This window comes from Chelmon rostratus, chromosome 5 (genome assembly GCF_017976325.1).
Source record: "Chelmon rostratus isolate fCheRos1 chromosome 5, fCheRos1.pri, whole genome shotgun sequence".
NCBI lineage: Eukaryota > Metazoa > Chordata > Actinopteri > Chaetodontiformes > Chaetodontidae > Chelmon > Chelmon rostratus.
The window spans coordinates 16,289,845-16,312,729 of record NC_055662.1 but is presented as its reverse complement, the minus strand read 5'-3'; the positions used below and the strand labels follow the sequence as shown (position 1 = coordinate 16,312,729).

Here is a 22,885-nt window from a genome sequence, read left to right as displayed (position 1 = left end):
TTGCATGTCTTTAAAATATGGCATTTTGTAGTCTGCAGACAGTACTATTTTCCAAAATAACCTTTAGCTCAAAATCGGCTTGGTGTGAATGAGTAGTTTTAATTCGATTATATTTTTAATTTTATTTTTTTATTGTTATCGATTTATTGCATTTTTTATTGCAAAAAAACACCAGATACACCAAAAGAACAATACAAATAAAAAGTATAAAATTTAACATCAGTCTTTCTTGATGAAGTTACAATAACATGCATTACATTACATGCATGCAATTTCACATTTTGGAAATCTATTTAATGTACAAACAATGCATGTGTGATGGCATCAATATGCACACACATGTAGATAATGTGTTTCTATGCGTTTGCGCCGGTGTGTGGAGTAGTGTGTTCGCCGGCTCACGTGGATGCCACCAAACAGCCATTCAGGATTCATGGACTTCCTGAAAATAGTGCCATGTTATATGCGTACGTTTTTAAAATAATGGGGGGTCTATGTATTTCTTTGGGTGGCCTAGATTAAATATGACCATATTTGTTTTTTTTAGCAAATGGATGGTTGTCCATGAACCCACCGCAGGAATAGTTGGTTATATGTTATGGGCCGCTACGCCTTTCATATATCCCTCCGCTGTTTTTTGTCCCCTTTCAGACTGTTTTGGTCTTTTCGCTGTTAGCAACGGAAAGAACCCGAGATAGCTGTAAACCCTATTTTGAGATAATCGAAATTTTTTGTTAGGATTACATAACAGATTGACAAGGGGTGTAACGCCCATGTTTATTTTGGAAGAGTGATTGGTGCATGTTGTCTTTTTTAAATATTGTTTATTTCTGTTTTAATAGAAATTGTACAGATTGCTAATTTAGCTAGCAACGGTTAGCTAGCTAGCTTCTTAGCATAGCATCTTCCTCCAGAGGCACGTTGACATTAGCTTTGCAAGCTAGCCAGATCTTAGGATTGCTAACGTTAGCGAACTGTCACACAAACATACACCGTAATATCGTCTAGGAATTGCGGGGTGAAGCTGGTCGTTTTAAGACGCTGTCTTTTATGGGATCACAATGTCAATGAAGGCCGGTGGAAATCGCAGCAAGCCTGGCGGTGGCAACACCGCTGGTGCCGCCGCCTCCAGTGCCGGAGGAAGCGGCGGGGGAAGACAGAATCTGGGCAGGTCTGTGAAATTAAAACGTTAACTTATCGAAATAAAAACACAGTAACGGGGGTTAATGTGGCCGGTTTTCATTACTCGGAAACAGTCATTTCCAGCAGTGGCAGTTTGAAGAGATGACATTCCCGTTAAGTGGTTCAAAACTAGTACGTGTTTGTGAACGGTATGTGGGCCTTGCGACGTGTTGGATATCCATCGTAACGTTATGCAGTTTAGCTAGCGAGGCCTGTCTGCTTACTCCAATAATGTTGCAACTTCGACGTTACGTCCCCTCCTCTTGCACGCTAGATAAAATGTATCATCTTGCTCCCTGACTATGCATTTAAGAGTGTTTGGGTAGACAAACACATTTTTCGTGTGTGTAGCACTGAATCTGCTCGCCAAGTTGCTGATATCAGTTCACTATCAGCTTGGAGTCAATTGAGCTAGCGATAATTAGCAGTTTGACAGCCCATGCTTGTTATTCAGTGCACTTGCCTCATTCAGTATCAGAACGGCTAGCTAACGGGTCAGCCGGGTGACTTTTCAACCGTTAAGACTGCGATAAAGCAGCTGTGTTTGTTTTCTTTTGACTGCCATGTAGCTTGGAACGTTACCGCAATATTGCTGCAACGGGTTTGCCAAGAAATTGATATAAAGCGTGTGGGCGCACGATAGAAAGGGGCGGGTGTGGAGCAGGGGGTGAGGAGGAGAAGGGGGAATTACAGACCGACGGGCTTTCAACCTTGACGTTGCCGTGGCTGCTCGTGTGAAATTGTGTCCTTGAAGCATGACATTTCTGTACATGTCCAACGATAAAGCTAACACATACTGTCAGTGCAGGAGCTGCATGCGTATTGTGAATTTTGATGATGTTAATTTTGTCCAGCTTCTGCTCACCGGTCACTAGGACAGTGCGTCCCATTCATTGCGTAGATTTCATCTATAAAGGCCGTGAAATGAGATTGAACCGGTTGTACGTATGTATACAAAACCAGCCTATTTCAGTTCAAAATGACTCGGATTGGTTTTATCATATTGAGTAACTGAGTGTGTTCAAGTGAGTCTATTACTGATTTACTACAACGGATATAATGTAGGGAATGTGGCCATTGCCTACATTGAATCCAGTGTGAATGCCTGGCCATGCGCCAGCTGCTGAACAAGGTGCATTTTAGGACATGCTTGGAAAAAATGTAGGCTACTGAGTGTTTGGCTGGCAGCGCCTTGAACATTATTCAAACCAGCTAAATATCATGGAATCTGTGGGAATTTCCAGAATCTACATAGCATTAAAATGTGTAATGAATTTACATTTTAATGTCGATTAGATTGCTCAATTCCTGTTGATGATTCTTGGGGTTCCCCTTCAACGTGCGCACCAGCAGTTCAACTTAAAGATTGATTGTTGCTATGTGCTTGCAAAAAAAAAAAAGAAAAGTGCTAATGTTGATAACAAGTTGGACGGTTAAGCAATAATGCAATTTTCTTTTCTTTCAGGGGAAGACACAGTGGTAAAGGTCCCACAGCAGTAAGTAGCTGGTTACCTCTTCTAAGTCAGTGGAACATGGCTTGTATGCCAAATAAGCATGTATCATTAGAAGTTTGGTTTTACTGAGTGCTGTATTTTAACAAAGAAGGAGAGCTGCTTTTCAAAAACCCACACACTGGATTCATACTTTTTTTTGTTTATTCTGTGCAGAGTCAGTGGAATACAGTGCCATATTTTATAAAAATATAAATTTGGTTTAAAAGTTGCACTTAGTCTATCTCACAGAAATCACAAATCCAGTGGTTTGGTATCTGTTTCTTATAGTTATGCATTATGTGTTTTTTCTTTAGGTCATTTTCAATGGTGTATATGCAAATATGAGGATGGTCCATGTCTTGACTTCAGTGGTGGTATGTTTCCTGTGTGTCTGTCATGTCAATTTTTTTTAGATGATGTTCCAGATATGTCAAGGATGTCCTTCTGAATATTGTCGCCTGTGTCCTAACAATAATGAACAGAGAAATAACCACAGTTACAAGGAAACCATGTGTGATACAACCATGTGAATCATGCTTACTGTAAATGAATTTGTAGCAGCAGTATGTACTGCAGTCTGTCTTTTCACCACATGCTGTTTCTTCAAAATGTCAAAGCTGCTATAAACAAAGCCTGTGTGATTTGTAGAGACAGCTGGTTGCATAAACAAAGCAGAGATCGATCAATCATTTATCTGTTTCACAGCAGATGGGTTTCTGAACTTGTTTCTTGAATGTGTAAATTGACATTGACACTGCATACAGTGAATAATGATAGGCCTATTTATTTATAGGGCGCCAAGTGTGAGCTGAAAGTGAAAAACGGAGCTGTCTATGAAGGAGTATTTAAGACATATGGTCCAGAGGTAAGGATCACTCACGGTGCAATGTTCTTTATAGATGCTAATGTGGAGCTAGATCTGCGATTTCCTCAGTAGTAGTAGTAATGTTAACTGTGCTGGGAAGATGGTGCTCAGCCAGCACTCAATAGCAGCTTCACCCCTGAGGTGGTTTAGACAAAGATCGCCCTTTCCATCTCTCCTTTTATGGAAGAGAGGTATGTGGCCCGTCATCTTCCCTTTTAGGTTGAAGTATTCCCCAGTCTTTTTTTCTGTGGGGAAAATATCATTTTGCACCCTTGAAAAGCTTAACCTGAGCAGTGTTTAGAATTTTTTACTTTAACTTGAGTTCATGATGGAATGCCAGAAACATGCATTATTCTCCGTTTTCACACCAATTAGTCGGGTTGATATTTATATATCTTATTGCTCCCACCTCTTTTATAAGGCTGTGTGACTGAAACATGAGTAAGGCTGGCAGGATACTCCAAACCAAATTGAATTTTGTGTGCAAACACACCACTTTGTTTTGAGACCAAAACAAAGCATCACATTTGGCTTTTATTACCACAGTGTGTGCAAGCTGAACAGTCAAACATGCTGAAATATTCACACAGCTGTATTCACCAACCCTCTGTACAAGGTCTCTCAGTCAACAATGTAATGTTTGGTTTTAGGGCTAGTGTTTTCAATTTTCTTCCACATTATGATACTGGTTGTAGTAAAAGTTGTTGTTTTTAGGAAATTGGAGGTTGTGTCTTCCCCCACTGCAACTTACAAGCTCCCCCATCTGGCATTGGTGCCATTAAAGCAGAACTCAATTAATTGATGTCAGTCAAACTTTTGTTTATATATGCTGTCAACCAAGCACTTGGAAAGTATTTCTTGTTGTTCATCTTAAGGCAAGCATGTCGATGTGCCATGCCTGAGCCAAGATTGCAGGTTTTCATTTTGATGAAACACATCAAGCGATGAAATGGATGAGGTCCTCTATTCCCAGGTTGTGCTCATCAGGATTATTTTCATTATACATTTATTTATCAGCATTATTTGATTAATTCATAATTTGATCTAGACAATATCAAGATAAAATAGTGAATAGTGATAAAATAGTAAAAGAAAGAAGGAAGGAATCTGCCGTAAATTTCAAGGTCCCAAGGTGACCTCTTCAAACGACTGCAGTGTATGATATGGGTGAAACAATTCATGGTGTTAGTCCTCCACGTCCCATGATTCCTCATCTCTTCCGTAGATGGTTTAGGCTTTTTCTGTATTTCAGATCCCTGTTTTATCCAGTTTAACGTAACTTTCTCCCTCAGTGTGACCTGGTGTTGGATGCAGCCCACAGAAAAAGCCCAGAGCCGAGCATAGCACCCAGGAAAGAGGATATTGTGGAGAGCATCATTTTCAAGGCCTCAGATTTCGTAGTGGTGAACTTCAAAGATGTGGACCCAAATTTCGCCAGGAAAGGTACAGAGGATGTTTGTGCTGACAGATGTTATCTAGGTGCATAAACAGCAGTCTTGATATACTGAACCTAGTCTTGCACAGACTAAAAACTTGTGAGGTATACACAATGTAACTAGGTTAGTTTGTCACTTTGTATTCATTGCACACACACACACACACACCAATAAACACATGCCAGAGTGAATGCCCATCAGTGCATACACACAACATTGATCTGTTTCAGTCTGCATTCACTACCTTGATGTCACAGAGGCTTTGTCATGAGTTAGATCTTGTGTCTCTGCTCTGAGTGGCCAGTCATTGAAGACTAATGTGATCTATCGATTGGTCCGAAGGTTGCCCCAGTGCAGCAAGGACACTCAATAAAGGCCAAATGACTCTTCTTCATCTAATTCATCTCGACCCATACAATTCTCCTTTGAACAATAATGGGCTGAGTGGGAGGGTATTATTTTCTGAAAATGAACATTTTGAAAATGTGTGAGGGCTGCGCCACATGGTTTGAAGAGATGGTACTGCACTGGTGCCACATTTAAAAATCAAATTGTTATCCTGGTACATTGGACAATTGTGGAATGACTGGAATTTTCACAAGGCAGTTAACTTCCGTGTTTTTAAAAATGAATTATCTCTTCAGATAGTGTACCAGTCAGAAATGTCCTTTTCTGTTTAGAAGGTACATGTGTTTTTCAGCAACTTCATGGCTGAAGTAGGGGGACATGGGAAGTCTGCTAGGCTTGACTTAAGTTATGAAAACTATGAAAAAAAACAAAATGGAATTTCCCTTTGTGACTTGCAGATGATCCGTATCTTAAAATTATTGGATAGGAAGTCAATTATTGGTGTGATCGCCAGTCAGTCATTCTATCTGTCAGTCCATCTTCTGACTCTCTGTCATCTGTCTGTCTCTCCTCTCCGATGGTCTAGTCTCCTCTGACACAGGTAATATATGGCTGTTTTCTCCTCTCGCACATCTCTGTATGCACTCAAACAAACTTGTGAATCTCTTTGGCTTGTGCCTGATCTGTTGCCACCTATCGCTACATTTTAAATCCAATTTTGATGAAAGAATTTGGGGATCACTGCTTTCATATAACCTAAAAATACAAATCAAATATCCGATGCAGGTCAATCTTGCTCCATCTTTTCACCAGATCCTTTGTTATCCTTACACTGGATGTTGCTTTCGGTGGAAGAGTTGCCACTTTCCCTATCATACACTCTTTAAGCTTTTATGGTAAGACTTTATATTAAGGTACACATACAGTATTCACCATGAACAAGTTGCTTATTAGCATGCATATTAGTAGCATATTGGGTCTTTATTAGTCATTATAATGGTCTTATCTATTGTCTGTGTCCTTTAAGGGTTAGGTTAATAAGGTCATAATTCATGTACAACAACATATGCATGCTAATAAGCAACAAGTTAATGTAGATGTATATGTATACCTTAATATAAAGTATTACTGCTTTTACTTTAAAGCTCAGCAGGGGCTCAGAATTGAAGCCTATCCTGGCCATGGCCTTGGACATCATACGTATGGCCTTGTGCTTACTTATGAGGAATCTGAGGATGTGTGAGAGATACACAGCTAATAGTGTAAAATGTTTAAACTAACACTAACACTTGTTTGTTTTTAACAAACACTAATGCCTATTTTGTTTTTAACATCAGTTTTACGTTTTGAATTTAATAATTTAAAATTTAATATGTAGTTTTAAGTAATTTTATTGTGGTTTAGACTCAAGCACAATTGGAGCCTGTACATAACCAGCTAGCAAAAGCACCCTTGCAGCAAAGGCTCAATCTTAGAAGAGGGAAGGGTATGGTTATTTTTGTAGTTTTAACTTATCTTTCAAAGCATTATTTTATTTTCCTAAACATGGGGTTCTGGCGAGGCATTGGATTTCAAATCTCGCTGGACCCGGGCTCAGTTAAAATCAGAGCTCGATGGAAAAGGCAAAATTTTAAGCACTATGACTATGATTCCATTGAAAGCAACAAATTGAAATCTCATGTTGAGCACTAGCACCTGTAGCTTCTTTCTGATCATTGTATTAAAAATGCAATTATGTAAGGATGTTTAATTTGGTTTGGCCCTGAAGTGCTTTGAGGTCGTGTAATTGCCTGCAATCTAAATGCATGTTTGCTTAACTGTCACTATGCCCACATTCGATATGTAAATGCTGCTTATTTTATGTACGATCCCCTTGATGGAGAGTGTGCACAGAGCATACTGACCACCTCTGCTAATGTGAGGCGTGTTAGCCCAGCTGCCTGTGTGGTGCCATTCCAGTTTTCTGTCTTAATTTCTGAACTTGCCTCCTGATAGAAATGCTTAAATGGCCTTTGCATTGTGGGATGATTTTGGATGACTGAGTTATGGAATTCCAGGTGGCTCATATGCTGTATGCACAAAGTCCATTGGTGCCAGTTCTGAGATTGTGAGAGCGGACTTGGGCTGGACATGAGATTACATTTCCTTTCAAATATAATTGGGGGTTTTCTTTGAGCATGCCTGTCCCTAGTTTTAGTTGAGCCAACCACAGTATTATGTAGGTCTGCTTAAATATAGTGAATGTCCTGAAAGTGCGGACTATCATCTGTCCCAAGTAGTATTTTATACATGTAAATGTAGCTGTACATGATATTAGCATGGATGATGAGTAATAATGAAGTGGGGAAAAGGTCTGCTAGCTGAAAATATCGTAGTTCCTTACATCTTGATGTAAGGAACTACGATATTTTGATATCTTGATTAATTCTTGATTAATTATTAGATTTTGTTACAGGCTACAGTAGTGACTGGGGACTACACTCTCTTTACTAGGCTTTTTTCATATTCTGGCTCACATGGCCTGAGCCCTTTATCCTTGTTAGCTTTACCAAGGCCAGCTCAAGCAAATAGCTCAATATTTTTATTTATTTGTTTTATTTATTTAGTTGTTAAAGGATTTTTTTCCCCCAGTCTAGTTGGGTCCATGTCTGGTTGTAAGTTGATGTGCCTGAACAACCACTACCTCCATATAGACGTTTGCTGTGAGAGCTTGTGGCAGAAGCTCTCTAAGCATGAGCGCTTCTCTGCATAAACAGTGAGAGTGCAGCCATGTGACTGTATACCATTGTGTGCGCGTGCGTGTGTGTGTGTGTGTGTGTGTGTGTGTGTGCGTGTGCGTGCGCCCACTGTACATCAAAATATTCTTTGTGTGTGCTGCAGACAACTTCACAGATGCAGCAGTGAGCAGTAGGATCAATGGCGAGCATAAAGAGAAAGATTTAGAGCCCTGGGATGGAGGAGAGACCCACAACTCTGACAGCCTCGAGTCTCTGGATACAGATGTGGTAAGAAAACAGGCACAAGCTCAACAAACACATTGAAGCGACCCTTGTGAGTACACTGAATGGAATCCATACAGGCCTTCATAATTTTGACATTGACAGGAGTAAACAGTGTTGTGTCATCTGATCCACAGCATTGCTAATTTGTTTAAAGGCTTTCTGTGAAATTCTCTCTCTCTCCTCATATCAGTCAAACGGGTGGGACCCCAATGACATGTTCAAGTACAATGAGGAGAAGTATGGAGTCTTGTCTACATATGACAGCAGCCTGTCCACATATACGTAAGATTCTCTGTGTTCTCTTAAAATATGTTCCCTTTTGTTGTTGCATGTTCTCCGACTCATATGTAATTTACATAATGTAAAATAAAATGTTGTGTTTTCTGGAGATATTTTTGATTTCTCTGGTCACTGACTCACACTGTATCACTCTTAATCTTGTTTAGTGTGACCTCACATGACAGAAGTAAAAACTTGAGATCAGGCCTTCCCCAGTCACTCCATCACCCTGCTGCCCTTGTCTGACCTGAGCTTGTTTCTCAGGGTCCCCCTGGAGCGGGACAACTCAGAAGAGTTCCTCAAGAGGGAGGCACGTGCTGCCCAGCTGGCAGAGGAGATTGAGGCCAGTGCCACATACAAGGCCCGTGTGGCCCTGGAGAATGATGAACGCTCTGAGGAGGAGAAATACACTGCTGTGGTGCGAGGGGAAAGGGAAACTCACACACTTAGCAGGTGAGGCAAGGACACACACGTACAAACTTAGGGCCAATACATATTTCTTGTGCGAGGGGAGTGTATGTCAGTGCAGACGGTGCAGTTATTGAATCAGCGATTCAGCATGTGCCTAGAATATTTCATTTGTTCTCATTGTTGATAATTGGCTCTTGATGTGCGCCACAATGCCACCAGCTTCCAAATGCAGCAACACAGCACTGCAACACGTCTTGTTGTTGGATTTTTTTTATACATGTAAATGTTATTATTAAATGTGCATACTGACAAGTCATGGAGCTGGCCAAGCAATTAATTGAGTCAGCAAATTTATTGTTAATGTTTGCAAATTGAATTGCCTATAGGTCTGTTGGAACATGCATCATTCATGTTTTATTGTTATAAATGATTCAATTAAATATTCCTTGCACCTAATTTTAACAAGTTGCAACATGCTCATGCAGTAAAACTGACTATAACTATCAGCAGAGATGATTTATCATGTGGGAGTACTGATGTCCTCCAGGGGTACTATGTTTATTAAGAAAGAACTGGAAAGAGACACGTTTAGACACACTTTTATTTGCACTTATTCTTCATTTCCTGTGCCTGAAATTTTACAAACGAAAGAGAAGGATCTATGTACCCGCATGGCATATACCACATTTCAGAATATTTTTTAAGGACTTTGAACTCTTACCATTTAAGATTAAATGCAAAGATGAGAGCATAAGTACTCTACATATACTATATTTACATAATGCTTGCACATGGCGTGAGTCTGCAATAGAAAGGCACAGGCTTGAGAAGGGAGACCAAGTAATTCTGGCAAATTCACTAAGTAGACAGCAGCTGTTCCCAGAACAAATACTTCATTGGTAATTAAAGAAAACATGCTCATTTTGGCTGATGAGAAGTACTTAGTTGAATGTAATAGAGTGTAGAATTAATTCCACCCCTTTGTTATCTTGACTATTGTCTCTGCCTGTACTGTGTGTGTGAATGTGCGTGTGCGTCCAGAGAGAACAAGTACATTCCTCCAGGTCAGAGGAACAGGGAGGCGATGTCATGGGGACCGGGACGTCAGAACTCACCTCGTCTGGCTCAGAGCTCAGCTGGACCCTCAGCTCCTCGACCAGGACCTCACGACTACAGTCCCAGCTCAGGGGCTGACCAGAGGGTGGTTAACGGAGGTGCGTTGAATACATCACACACAAACCTATGGTGTTGCTTGCTACACCCTATATATAAATACTTCTGAAATGTACAGAGCTGCTTTGGATGGTGAGTGAGTCGGTCAGTATAGTGATAGAGATAGTTTTATCTTCTATTGTCTACCTGCTGTTAAGCTGGTGAAGACTTTGGTTTCTACTCTCTGGGGTGTTCATATATTTGTTGCTGATAATGCATTTATTGTTCTCTGCTTAATTTAATGATTTTATTTCTGCCTTGTCGTTCTTTCTCATGTTTATTAATCTCCCCCCTTTTATCCCTGCTATACCTTTGTTTTTCCCACTTTAACTGGTTTTCGTCTGCTGGTTGTCATCCATGATCATTTGTCCTTCCCTCTTTTAGGTTCATCCCATTGGCCCTCACCCTGTCCGTCTCCTTCCTCCCGCCCCCCCTCTCGTTACCAGTCTGGCCCCTCCTCCCTGCCTCCTCGGGCGACCACGCCCACCAGACCACCCTCCAGACCCCCCTCTCGACCTTCCAGGCCCCCCTCTCATTCATCCCACCCCTCCTATCCCTCCTCCGCATCCTCCTTTTCCCACCATGGGCCCACGTCGCCAGCCTCCACCCTGCCCAAACGCATGTCTTCAGAAGGTACCCACATCAGTGTGGAGTAGACCTGGGCAAAGGCATTAGTTGAAGGTGGATGGATTGAGGTCAATGTGGAAATTAAATGATCAATCATATTGAAAGATATTAGAAGTGTCTCCAAAATTAAATAAGGAAACTGCTTTCAAAAATAATTTTGCCCAGGTCTAGTGTGGAACAACACAAATAGGCGAAGAAGCTTTTTCAGACTGATTTGGGGATCAGATTGAAGGCACATAACTGATCCCTTGTCAGTGTGTCAGGCAGTTTTACCTTGGCATGTGGGTGCACCAGGGATGTGTGCTGTGCTTTCTGTTTAGCAAGAGTTATGCCACTGAAAATGCAAGGGCACCAGTTTCTCCTAATGTTTTTCTGTTACAGCAGTCAAGAGGAAGATTAATTAACTTATCTTTGAGCTGTTCTGCTTAATTTTTTATTAATTCTGTTGCATCTGTGGGCCAAAAGTGTGATCTATGGTACCTGTAATGACAGCCCAGTATTACTGCAGTGAGGTGAGAACATCAACCGCTGGATGACAACAAAAACTAAGCTACTCTTCAGTGGTTCAGTTTATTATTTTAACACATGAGGTGTTTTTTGGTTTGGTTTTTAGACTCACCACTATTACCACGATGATGCCCTTTGTCATTGTCCTGAAAGTGAGGGACAAAAACAACTGTAAGCAAGCCCTTAAAATCTTTTAGTCCTTGTTTAACATTAAATCCAGTGAGCTGGAGTACTGAGCTAAAATTAGTATGTTCTGCTGTCCAAATACTTCTGGTTCATGTTTATACTTTTCAGTTGTCTTTACTGTGAACTGGCAAAATATTCAACTGGTGTTTTAACACACTTTGTGCAAACTCTGCTAAACAGTGAGGCGAAAAAAACACCTCAGCTCCTTTCCTCCATTTCCTTGTTTCTCATCTCTCTCTTCACTTGGTTGTAGTTTGAATGTGTGGTGTGTTGTTGGATCACTTTACAGGATCATCTGCAGTTTTTCCACTAACATGCATGTCACAAAACAACATTACTGTGTGACGTGATATTTACAGCTGAGATTGAGATGTAATCAGTGCAGAGGTTTGGGATTTTAAAAGCTTTTGTGAGACGCAGATTCTTTACAGGATGTTAGGGAACACGTGCTGTTCAGTGTAGTTACCTCACCTCCACTGTCTGTTTACGGAGTTCTGTCTGTCTTCATCCGTCTGTCTTCATCTACAGGTCCACCCAGGATGTCTCCAAAATCCCAGCGGACGCCTCGTGCTCACAGAGTGCCACCCTGCCGGACCACTGGAGTCCCTCCTGGAGTAGACTTAATTTCCCACAATGCCCCTGGAGAGGTCCCAGTGACTCCACCAACCAGGAGCAGCTCCTCTGGAGGGACATGGTCGTCTGTGGTTAGCGGAGGTAGAGTAGTTTTTTCATGATATTTCTTTATTCTCTGTGTGATTTTGATATGATAAAGCAGTATGAGTATTTCTACTTCATTCAGATATAACACAATGGAACATACCTGCAAAGGAGATGGGACATTATGGTTTACTATGATGAGTGCAAACCCTAACCTCTAATGTTGGCCAGTAAATCAAGATGAGTGAATTTGATCGGGGTAACTTATAATGACGATACATAATGTGATCACAAAAATCTAATTTCTTCTGCCCGTCCTCAGCTCACAGACCTCGCTCCCCCCGACAGAACAGTATGGGTGCAGCCTCCACTGGTTCCTCTTCCATCCCCTCACCCCAGACAGGAACAGCTCCTGTGGAAAGTGCTGCTACACCAACGTCAGCTTCCTCTCCTACTGCTGCTAGCCCCGCCCCCAACATGGTCGCCTCTCCATCAGGAGATGGTAATCTTAAATTTAACCCACACTGTCACTGGGATTGATTGAGGGCAAAAGGAATGCTGAGTGTGTGTAATACCTGATTTCTGTGTACTTGGATTTGTCGTTTACATGCAGATTCTGTCACAATCAGAAGTACTGTTAATGAATTTTTGCTTTGCTTTTATTCTGGGATTAATCGGACCATTTTTCTGTATAGCAAAAGAGTGTCGTGTCCAGGAGACAAGACAAACATCACCCACAGCAAACAAGGAGAACATCAAGCCCTTGGACAGCTCACCTAGTATCACCAGACCAGTCTGTAAAGGTACAGTATCCATTACACAGCAGTATTTGCTAGAGTCTGAATCCATTTGGTAATGACTGAAACCAACAATTATGTCTCTCTCTTTCTCTGCTCACCTTACAGGACCCCCTTCTTTGGCACCAGACCACAGAAAACAAATAGATAATTTAAAGAAATTTAGTGTAGATTTCAGGGCAAGTATCTCTTTTTTTTTGTACAATGTAGAATTGTGGAAAATCTGCCGTATTTATCCATTGGAACTTGTGCATGCCTCCTCTAACTCTTCCTTTCATCCTCCCTCTTCCAGTTGCAGTCTAGTTCAAACTCAGACCCTGCCTTTGACCAGATGATGACCAAGCCTCCCAGAGATCCAGCAGACAAGCCTAAAGACCTTCCCCTGGACAAAGCCTCCACAGCGGGGCGGGAGGGCACAGAAGACGGTGTTGTAGTGATTGCTGCTGGGACCCCTGGTGGAGTCCCAGCACCATCCACCACCACCGCAAACACCAGTAAGCCTGGCAGCCCCGCTGCATTGTCCCCGTCTCCTTCAGCCCCAGACCAGAAGAGGGCGGGGCTGGATGTGACATCACAGGGAGTTCAGACGACAGGCACATCCACATTCAGTGGATCCAAGCATGAAGAGAAGGAGGAGAAAAAGGAGGCAGTACAAGAGTGAGTTGAATTTTAAGAAGGGTAGACTGTACATATAATGAAGGAGAAGTCTGCTGATACTCAGTATTTTTCTTATCAACAAATTCCATGAAATGACTGAAACAAACATAGACTTGATCATCCATTGTGGTTCAAAAACAACTTGAAACATCAGTGTACTGCACTGTTGCACTGGGTTACTTGTCCTGGATCACCATGAACCTGAGCACTGTAGTTTATTCAAGCCTACATAGACATTCTGCTGGAATGGAATTATTAAACCATTAAATGTGTATAAATCCACTGCAGTAAATAGTCCCCAACAAATGCACTATTTACTCCTGTTTGAGTATCTTTTACTCCAAAACTACAGTTCCCAACTGATTTAGCTGATTTTCTTTTCACTGTTTCCTCTCCTGTTGCAGTCAAGTGAGAAAATCAACCCTGAACCCAAATGCCAATGAGTTCAAACCCAGGTTTAATACACAGGTTAGTATGCCCTGCTGCTGCTAGACTAGACACAATTTGAATAGCACAAACTGAGACCCTTGGTAAACTCATTTACGAAATCTCTGGGTGTGCTCCTTCATCAGCCTAAACCAGCCAACACCCCGACGCCTCCCCGGCCTCAGGGCCAGCCTAGCCCCTCCATCGTGGTCCAGCAGCCCCCGGCTGTGTACGGCCAGACGGTCTGTTTCCCCCAGATGTATCCCCTCACACCAGTCAGCCCTGGAGTGCAGGTGAGACCCACACCTGCATGCTGAAATGCAGATCACCCTGAGTATCGCATTGAATCAATATGAAATGCAAAATTGATTAAAACAAAACTTAAACAACCATCACTGTGAGCTCTCCCAACATGTCTGCTTACATTTGTTCTCATTTATTATTGTCCTTTTCTGCCTTTCATTCATGCATGCACCATTATTTTCTCCATATTTCTTTCTGTATTTTATTTTTAACAGGCTCTTTCTTGTAGTTTTGTTTTCTTTGTGCACCTTGATCTACAGAATACGTGCATCCTTCGTCATCACTTTTCTTTCCTCTGTCATCTTCCAGACACTGATATTTATCTGAATTATTTTTGCTGAATTATTTTTGAAAGAGTTTGGGATAACAAGCTTTTAAATGTGTAAAGAAAGGACATATGTGAGATATGTGTACAATATGATGTCAGAATGTTTGATGTCAGCATTCTCAAAGCACTCTTTAAAACTTTTTAGTGTATTTTTTATTGAAAGCTATTAACATTTGTTGTCATAAATCTATATTTTTTGTGTGTTGCTTTAAGAAAAACTTGGTGATCCAACATCAGACTCGTGTTAACGATAAAATACCTTGGTGAACAACTAAAGAGTGGTTCTCTTTTCCCTGTCTCCCCCTCCTCCTCTCTCTCTTGCTCCATTAGAAAAGCATAATATGGAAGGTTTGTGAATTTTTTAAATCCTTTTGTTTTTTTAAGCCCAATCACTACTGAGATGTTTTGCCTGCTTGTTGAATTGATGCCATCAGATGTTGGTTTGCCAACTTCTTATTGCAATTCATTTTAAACTGTCATCACAGATGGACTTAATAACATCATCTTATTTCTATTGGCTTCATCTGTTTACTGGACAAATGACTGTGAGCTATTAGGAGTTTAAGCCTCCTTGTTTTTGCTGCAGTACTGTTTGTAATAGAATGCATGGTGTATAATGTGTAAGAGTTAATGAATGGAAGATGACAAGCAGTGTTTGGGTTATAGTCATAGTTGTAAAACACCTTTTTCTGCCCAATGATAGACAAGCGTAGAAAATGCATGTGGTCCCAGGTAAGAGATAATTCTGAACCTCACATGCACGTGTTTTTAAAATATGTTTTTGTATGTGTTGGATGAGGGGATAGCTACTGAAGCAACAGTTACAAGCCCCACAGATGGGAAGTAATAATAGTCCCACACAAATAAGCAAAAATTCACCTGGTTTAAGTCTAGGGCTGGTTTTCATTCTTGTAGAAATGTTGCCGTAGTGCCCTGAGAAGACTGAGTATAAACCTGTGTTCTTCATCTGCCATCCTCATTCCCTTCCTCACTCCAGTCTCCAGCTATGTACCAGGTTCAGATGCCTCATATGACAGTCAGCCAGTCTAAGCCCTACAGACCAGGTAAAGGTGAGAATAACCACTGTTTTGTCTCATTTCCAATTCCACATCTCTCTCTCTCTCTCGCTGTCTCTCTCGAGAACTTCCTAAATAAATAAAGCTGGTTGAGGAAATCTCTGTATTGGCCCCAAGTAGAAGACTTAACATATAAGTCTTTATGTATTTGCAACAGCATGCACAATAAAAACATACATAGTAAAAACAGCCAAAGACAGAGTCCACAAATTTGATGAAGAATTTGCTAAAAGATACTAGAAACTGTTATTAGCATTAGTGAAAAAATCTGTTGAATGAAGAAATAGTTACTTGGTTACACTTCACTTGACCTACATAAATATGGCATTCATTACATTAATTCAATTATTTTTCAGTTCACTTTTACAGGGAAAAAAGTTTAGAAAACTTTTATTTGGACTGTGAGTATCTTGGGGAAATTTTGCTGTCAGGACGAAATCTAATCCTTTCTCATCTTTAAAAAGTTATTTTTTCCAACGGTGGGTTGAGAAAAGTGGGGCAATCGTCTTATATTTGGTAAATCATTGGTTTCTTTGCAAACCAGCAGTGTTTTTCCCTACGTGATTTAGTTAACTTCAGAATTAAGAGATGTTAAACAAAACTTCTTCCCCATGTAATCTCTTCACATGAACCTACAGTACCCAACATGCCCCAGCAGAGGTCAGACCAGCACCACCCGCCAGGCACACCCACCATGATGCACCCAGCAACGGCAGCAGGACCACCTATTGTAGCACAGAGCCCCGCTTACTCTGCCCAGTACTTCACCTGCAGCCCGCAGCAGTTCACCAGTCAGCCACTGGTTCAACAGATGACACATTACCAATCACAGGTAAGAGCCAGCCTTGAGCAGCTTACTCAGCAGTGCTCAGCCCAGGTGTCCCCTCTGTGAAGAACCATATGTAACCATTACAGTTACTCTGGTACCATCAGTTGGTACTGGCAGTCTTAATCTCTCCCAGCTGTTCACTAGTCAGCCATTTGTCTGACAGATGCCTCGTCCAGCAGCTTCGCAGCATGTCAGCGTGATGCCAGTGTGTCTTCACTTATGATTTGTGGAGCTGACAGTAGCCTCCTGCATCTCACACCTGAAGTGCTGTTACCTGTGGTAATAACACTTGATAGAACAAATGCTGGTTTACAGAGGCACTTACAGAGGAGATTGTCTTCAGGGAGGTGAAGTTGTAATATATTGACCACATATTGATTAGGGATGGGTCTAATAACATTAATGAAACCGGCTACACAGTTTGTTCTAAAACATGAGCTGAGATATTGAGAGGGGAAGACGGAAAGAGATGAAAACTAAACTGAAAACAACTTGAAATGACTAACACACAGGCTCTAATGCTGATGTGGTCGTCTCCTCTCTGTTCTTGCGTGTCCCTCAGGCCCAGCATGTGTTCAGTCCAGTAATGCAGGGCAGTGCCAGGATGATGGCGCCTCCCACGCATGGCCAACCCAGCCTTGTCTCTTCCTCAACTACACAGTACCCAGAGCAGACACACACCATGTATGGTACGTCAGTCCAACCACCTGTGTGCAGTGGGACAGAGTGCGCAAGCAGTGTTATGCGTGCTGCAGTAAATTCTTCATCATTTCATCCTGATACTGATTCCTATCTTACAGTGTCTCCAGGGCCAATGCCTCAGCAGTACCCCCACCCCAGTGCCACCTTGCACCCTCACCCACAGCACCCCCAGCCCTCTGCCACACCTACTGGCCAAGCCCAGCAGGGTGGTCCCCCACAACACGGAGGTCCTCCTAGTCACCCAGCTGCCAGCCCAGTCCAGCACCCACAGCACCAGCAGGCAGCAGCAGGTGAGTATGTTAAGGTTGGAGCTGTGATCTTCCTGCCTAAGACATCACTTTAAAACCAGATATTTTTAAATGGACCCCAATAATAATAATGTCTTTCTTGCTGTGTGTTTTTGTGTCGTAGTGGCAGCAGCAGCCCAGGCCCTCCACCTGGCCAACCAGCCCCCGCAGCAGCAGATGTACTCGGCTTTGGCCCCCACGCCCCCTTCCATGACCCCGGGGCCCAACCCTCAGTCTCCCCAGGCATCGTTCCCCTCTGCCCAGCAGACGGTCTATATCCACCCACAGCAGGTCCAGCACGGCTACAACCACAACCACATGGCACACGTGCAGCAGGTGGGTCACAACCTGCTATCAGCCAACCACAGAAGCTTCAGCCAAGTAATCTGATTGGCAGTGTTTCCTGTGCGGGATTTTAAATGTGGGAGTGAGGAAATCTGGGATCAGCTCCAGCAGGTGTTTGAGTTTCTGAATGAGCCATGTTTGGGTGATGATAATGCTCTAAGTACAGTGGATGTTTTTTTGGGAATCTGACCAAGTTCAGATTAGGATGTGTATCTCACTTTCTCTTGTTGTGGATAGAAGTGGTTTTAGTTTGAACAGGAACACCTCACAATGCAAGATACAAAGAAAAAACAAAGCCTTTTCATTGATTGATCCAATCGTGCTAATTCCATGTAGCTTAACAGAAAAGTTGCAACGTATCAATCCCTGTGTGCGTGTGTGCATGCGTGTAAAGTACGGAGCTTGAGTTAGGACTTGGTTAGCTTAGGTCACTTCTCACTAGAGGTCGACCAATTAGCCGGCACAGAGAGGACATTCATTCGTTATCGACGTAACTTGGCTCCAATAGTGGCCAATGGTTGCAAAGCAATTCTAATTTAAATGAAAGTTAACTTTATATAACAGATTTATTGATAAATGATGAGCATGGTAAGGTTGTTGGTTATAGTATGGCATTATAAACACACTAGCCTGAAGGTAACTGCTGCTATCGGGTGCTTAATCAGCTTTTTCCTGCTCCAAACTATCGTTATCATATTGACTTTTACAACTACTTCTCACTACTTAACATGTTGTACCTCTTTTTAATCCGTACACAAACAGAAATGTAAAACTGACATGTGTAAGTATTTGCCTAACGGAGTGACTGTGTGCAGCCAGGTTTAGTACCTTTTTGCCAGCACAGAGACTCTTTGAACCAGTACCTGTGCTCACCGACCGTATGCTGCAACCCACGCTACAGCCCAACACGTTGCACAAAAATGATCAATTATTGTTCTCAAAGAAATAGTTCCAGCACTTCCGTCCTTCTATATCCACATATTGTACTTTTTACATTTGCGTGTGTGTGGATTAAACAAATGAGATACAACACGCAGATTAGAGAGTTTTAAAGATGTTGACAGACATATTTCTGAACTATAGAGTGCCAGGCTAGCTGTTTGTCCCCGCTTCCAGTGGTATGCTAAGCTAGGTTAATTTCTCCACAGTCCACCTGCATAGGTGACGCACAACATGAGACTGACCTTTTTTCACTCTCATAAAGAAAGCAAAAAGAGCATCACTCAAAGTATTGATCTGTTCCTTTAACAAATGTGCCCTTGTTGGCAGAAAACATTTCAAACAGTATATTTATCTCGTTACCCGTTGTATGAAAGCCAAATTCCTTCGAGGGCTTTTGTTACTGTGACTGTGCATCTTTCTCCCAGTGGTTAGTTTGTACAGAGGTTATTCATCATTTAAATTTGCCACAGGGATGCTACGTGTTCTACTTTATTCCTCCCTCCACAGCCAGAAACCGTCCCCTGGTCGTAACCATCGAGGCAGGAGCTGTGAATGTTGTGGCACTGAAGCCCGTCTGTTTTGTCTTTTTAATGAACTTGTCTCTTCTCCTGTTTGTCTCTCGCTGTCATTCTCACTTTCTGTCACACTTTTGCTCTCGCTGTCACACACACACACTCACGCACAAACACACTTTCTGTCACACCTAGGCCCATATGCAGTCTGGTATGGTGCCGTCTCACCACCCGGCGCCCACTCACCCCACGATGATGCTTATGGCTACTCAGGGTCCTCCAGGGGGTCCGCAGCCACCCATGCCCCAGACTGCCCTCAACCCCATACCCGTTTCCTCCACCACACATTTCTCCTACCTAGCACATCCACAAGGTACGTTGATTTTATTAAAATTATTCTAGTTTAACTAATAAACCCTCTGGTTTGTTCGGGCTTCAGTCATTATCAGGATACTCTTCAAACTGGGAGCATCATCAAAATATAAATTGTGATAAATTTCCATTTTGTTCAATATGGGATCATATTTTGTGCCATATCGCCCAGCCCTGCTTCTGCAGGGTGGAGTCAGGAATCTCTGCGTTTTAAGCATCCAAATTCTGTTTTTGGACAATGAAAAAGATACATCAAAATTGAGTTATTACAATGTTCACACAGTTACTCAAAAGGTAATATTTATATACAATAGCTGCATTAGCTGTCTTAAATCATGACAGTCCCTTAAACTGAAACAAGAATAACTGTCTCTATGCTGATCTGACCAGTGGGTCCGTCGTGACCCCAGATGGCTAGCTGGATCTGGCTCATCTCAAAGCAGATCTAACAATCACATCTATGAGAGAAACGGACTGGAAAAGGCTTTACACTCATTTTGTGCAGGTATTGTTTCTTGACAAGATATTATCAAGAGGTGACGGAGGACCAAACAATGGGTAGACTCTCCTTTTTCAAGTCCGTCCCCACCTAAAGCTGGGTAGCTAATGCTAGCCAGCTGTAGTGTAATGTTAGGCTGATGTCTTGTCAAGAAACAGTGCGAGCGAATAAATTAGTGAGCAGTTTCTGCCCTCTTTGAGTAGAAAATTGTTCTTAAAGCAGATGTCTGTGTTCTACTTAGCTGAAGCATCTGTTACTGACATTATGTGGAATATCTATCAAGGATAACATGAATTCTGTATTCAAAACATGTAGAATGATGACAGCTGTGCAAGTGGTCAGTCATGTTTTAGGCTTTCTATGTAAGGGATAGGTTCAGAGGTTCAACAATCACATGGCCAAAGCTAGTCTTTTCAGTGTGAATTCCCTCTTTGTTTCTGTAACAAATACAGCCAGTTTGAACAGGAGAGAGGAGTACAGCAAGTGAAAACTGTCAACATTCATGTGGACAAGTGGCTGTCGTTTTAACACACGTGAAAAAATGTGAGCCTAGATATTGTGGAAAACCTCTGAATCTATGGACTTTACATTTCCCCCATTTTGTCTCTCTCCCCTCCGCAGTGCAACCTCATCATCAGCAGCAGCTGTAGATAGAGGGCGCCAGCGAGCCGAGGGACCCGCTCTGCGTCGCGCTTCTCAACCAGAGCCTTCATAACCAGGCGATGAAGAGAATGAGAGCCCTCCCTCTCCTCTCTTTCCTCATCCTCACCAGACATGCTTCACATCAGCTTTTCTCTTCCCTCCCCTCCCTCCCCCCTCCCTCCCAGAATAGGCAATAAGAGAATGTTAACAGGTTGATGCAGTGACATGTTTTAACGAGCTAGAGAGTTTTAACAGACAAGACTGCTCCTATTCAGCCCCTGTTCACATGCAGACACTGCAAATACACACACACGCTGAAACAACACACACACACACACACAGATTCACACTTCCAGGGGTCCCAAATTGCAATTTGAGTCAGCTTGCCAAGTAAGACGTGAAAGAAAGAATGAGAGTAACTAATCAGTGAGAGTGAAGAAGAAAATTCAACTGGAACTTGTGTTTTGTCTGCACCTTGTTATGAAAAAAAAAATCTTCCAACCAACCTTTAGACAGTATTAATCTTACTGTTTATTGCTGCTGCTATGTGCTGCGTTTGTTTCCAGACTACATGAAAGGTTTCTAACCAAACTAAAACCGAAACATGACAAGAAGCTTCCTGTGAAATAAACACATTTGGCAGCCAAGAGGACAGGAGAAACGTTATTTATGAAATTATAATGGCTGAGGTGATCAGATCCCACTTCTCACCTGACCCTTATGTAACTTTTAAGTTAAAACTTTTACTTTGTAGATAATATAAATAATTTAAAAAATGAGCAAAAAAATTAAAAAACAATAAAAAAGTTTTAAAAACTGAATGGCTTACTGTGGTTGCATTGCTTTGTTGGTTTCTCATGTGTGCCTCCAGTACCATGAACATGGGCATTGTAGTTTTGCAAGCAGTCCCACCACGTACACTGTCCTGCCGCCATAAATACTCATAATCGCACCACATTTCTATTTTTCATAACTGAAATTATGTATTTTCTCTTTTACAAGTCAACAACTGAGGATAAATTCGAGTTCACAACACAATTCAGTCACTCAAGCAACACTTACTAAATTACTCAAGTTCATTACAGTAGAAAGGTGAAGAGTGCACCAACAAATGCATGATTTACTCCCGTTGGCACAAAACTACAGTGTCCAGCGGTGTAGGGAAATAAAACATCCACTTGTGAGCTGTTTAAAAAAAATTTGGTGGAATTGGAGCTGAAATCAACATACAGGCTTGAGAAGTCAGAAAGTACTAAGAGGCCTGAAATGCAGCAGTATTTGTAGCTTTACTTGATCTATGAAAACCTATTGTGGACTGGTCAGTTGAATCATCACCTTGAGCTGTGGGAAATTGTAATCAACATTTCCACTATTTTCTGAGGTTCAGACCAAACAGTTAACTGGGAATGAATCGACAGTTAAAATAATCTGTAGTTGCCACTCTAGATTTTCCATAGGCAAACATTTTTTGGGGGAAAAACAGGACTGAACACGAGTCTAATGCTTGAATAGCGGTTGTGTGGCTGAATAAACTTGACTCAAAGGCTATTCAACTAGGTTTTCCAGGACCTTTTGACTGCCTCTCACTTCATTCATCATCCACTTACGGCGCCAAGGTCACATGATGACATGAGCCCTCTCTATTCGCTTAGATATGGTTGAAGAAAGCTAGTAAGTGGACCTCTCAGTTAAAATTCGGCCATTAATTTTCAGCTTGAAGATTAATTCTTGCCCTTGGAAGTAGCAGTTAAAAAAACATCCACCTTCTAATTATTCATTAAAAATGTTGCCAGGAATTCGCTTCCAAGGTCAAGAACAAATCTCCATGGTTAATAGCTGTCTTGTGGTCACAGTGACGTTGTCAGGCGACCTGTTGCTAACGGCTAACATGTGACCCCGTCTAAATCCTGGATGTAAAAAGATGCTTCAAGTTCATTTTTAGTTATTAATGCATAATTTTAGT

The 22,885-nt window shown here is 41.8% G+C and overlaps 1 protein-coding gene across 5 annotated transcripts; it reads left to right on the top strand.

Moving 5' to 3' along the window:
• The first annotated feature begins 667 nt into the window (after positions 1-667).
• On the top strand, positions 668-21,723 carry atxn2 (ataxin 2). Of its 5 annotated transcripts, XM_041937460.1 has the most exons (26): positions 668-1,171; positions 2,648-2,678; positions 2,990-3,049; positions 3,469-3,540; positions 4,833-4,983; positions 5,911-5,925; positions 8,205-8,329; positions 8,517-8,608; positions 8,870-9,058; positions 10,058-10,230; positions 10,613-10,861; positions 12,077-12,262; positions 12,528-12,707; positions 12,901-13,008; positions 13,111-13,181; positions 13,295-13,659; positions 14,064-14,127; positions 14,232-14,378; positions 15,047-15,064; positions 15,714-15,786; positions 16,431-16,624; positions 17,184-17,310; positions 17,422-17,613; positions 17,735-17,946; positions 19,605-19,782; positions 20,902-21,723. In XM_041937460.1, the coding sequence occupies exons 1-26, from the start codon at positions 1,062-1,064 to the stop codon at positions 20,928-20,930; spliced, it is 3,411 nt and encodes a 1,136-aa protein (XP_041793394.1). In that variant the 5' UTR covers positions 668-1,061; the 3' UTR covers positions 20,931-21,723. The 5 variants fall into 5 exon arrangements, with proteins under 5 accessions (XP_041793394.1, XP_041793395.1, XP_041793398.1 ...); XM_041937461.1 differs by lacking the exon at positions 5,911-5,925; XM_041937464.1 differs by lacking the exon at positions 10,613-10,861.
• The last annotated feature ends 1,162 nt before the right edge of the window (positions 21,724-22,885 follow it).

Bases quoted from the DNA above. Each gene is read 5' to 3' on its own strand.
- atxn2 (XM_041937460.1), top strand. From the start codon at position 1,062: ATGTCAATGAAGGCCGGTGGAAATCGCAGCAAGCCTGGCGGTGGCAAC. The intron at 14,128-14,231 runs GTTAGTATGCCC...CTCCTTCATCAG, and splicing joins AACCCAGGTTTAATACACAG to CCTAAACCAGCCAACACCCC. The intron at 17,947-19,604 runs GTGGGTCACAAC...TGTCACACCTAG, and splicing joins ACATGGCACACGTGCAGCAG to GCCCATATGCAGTCTGGTAT.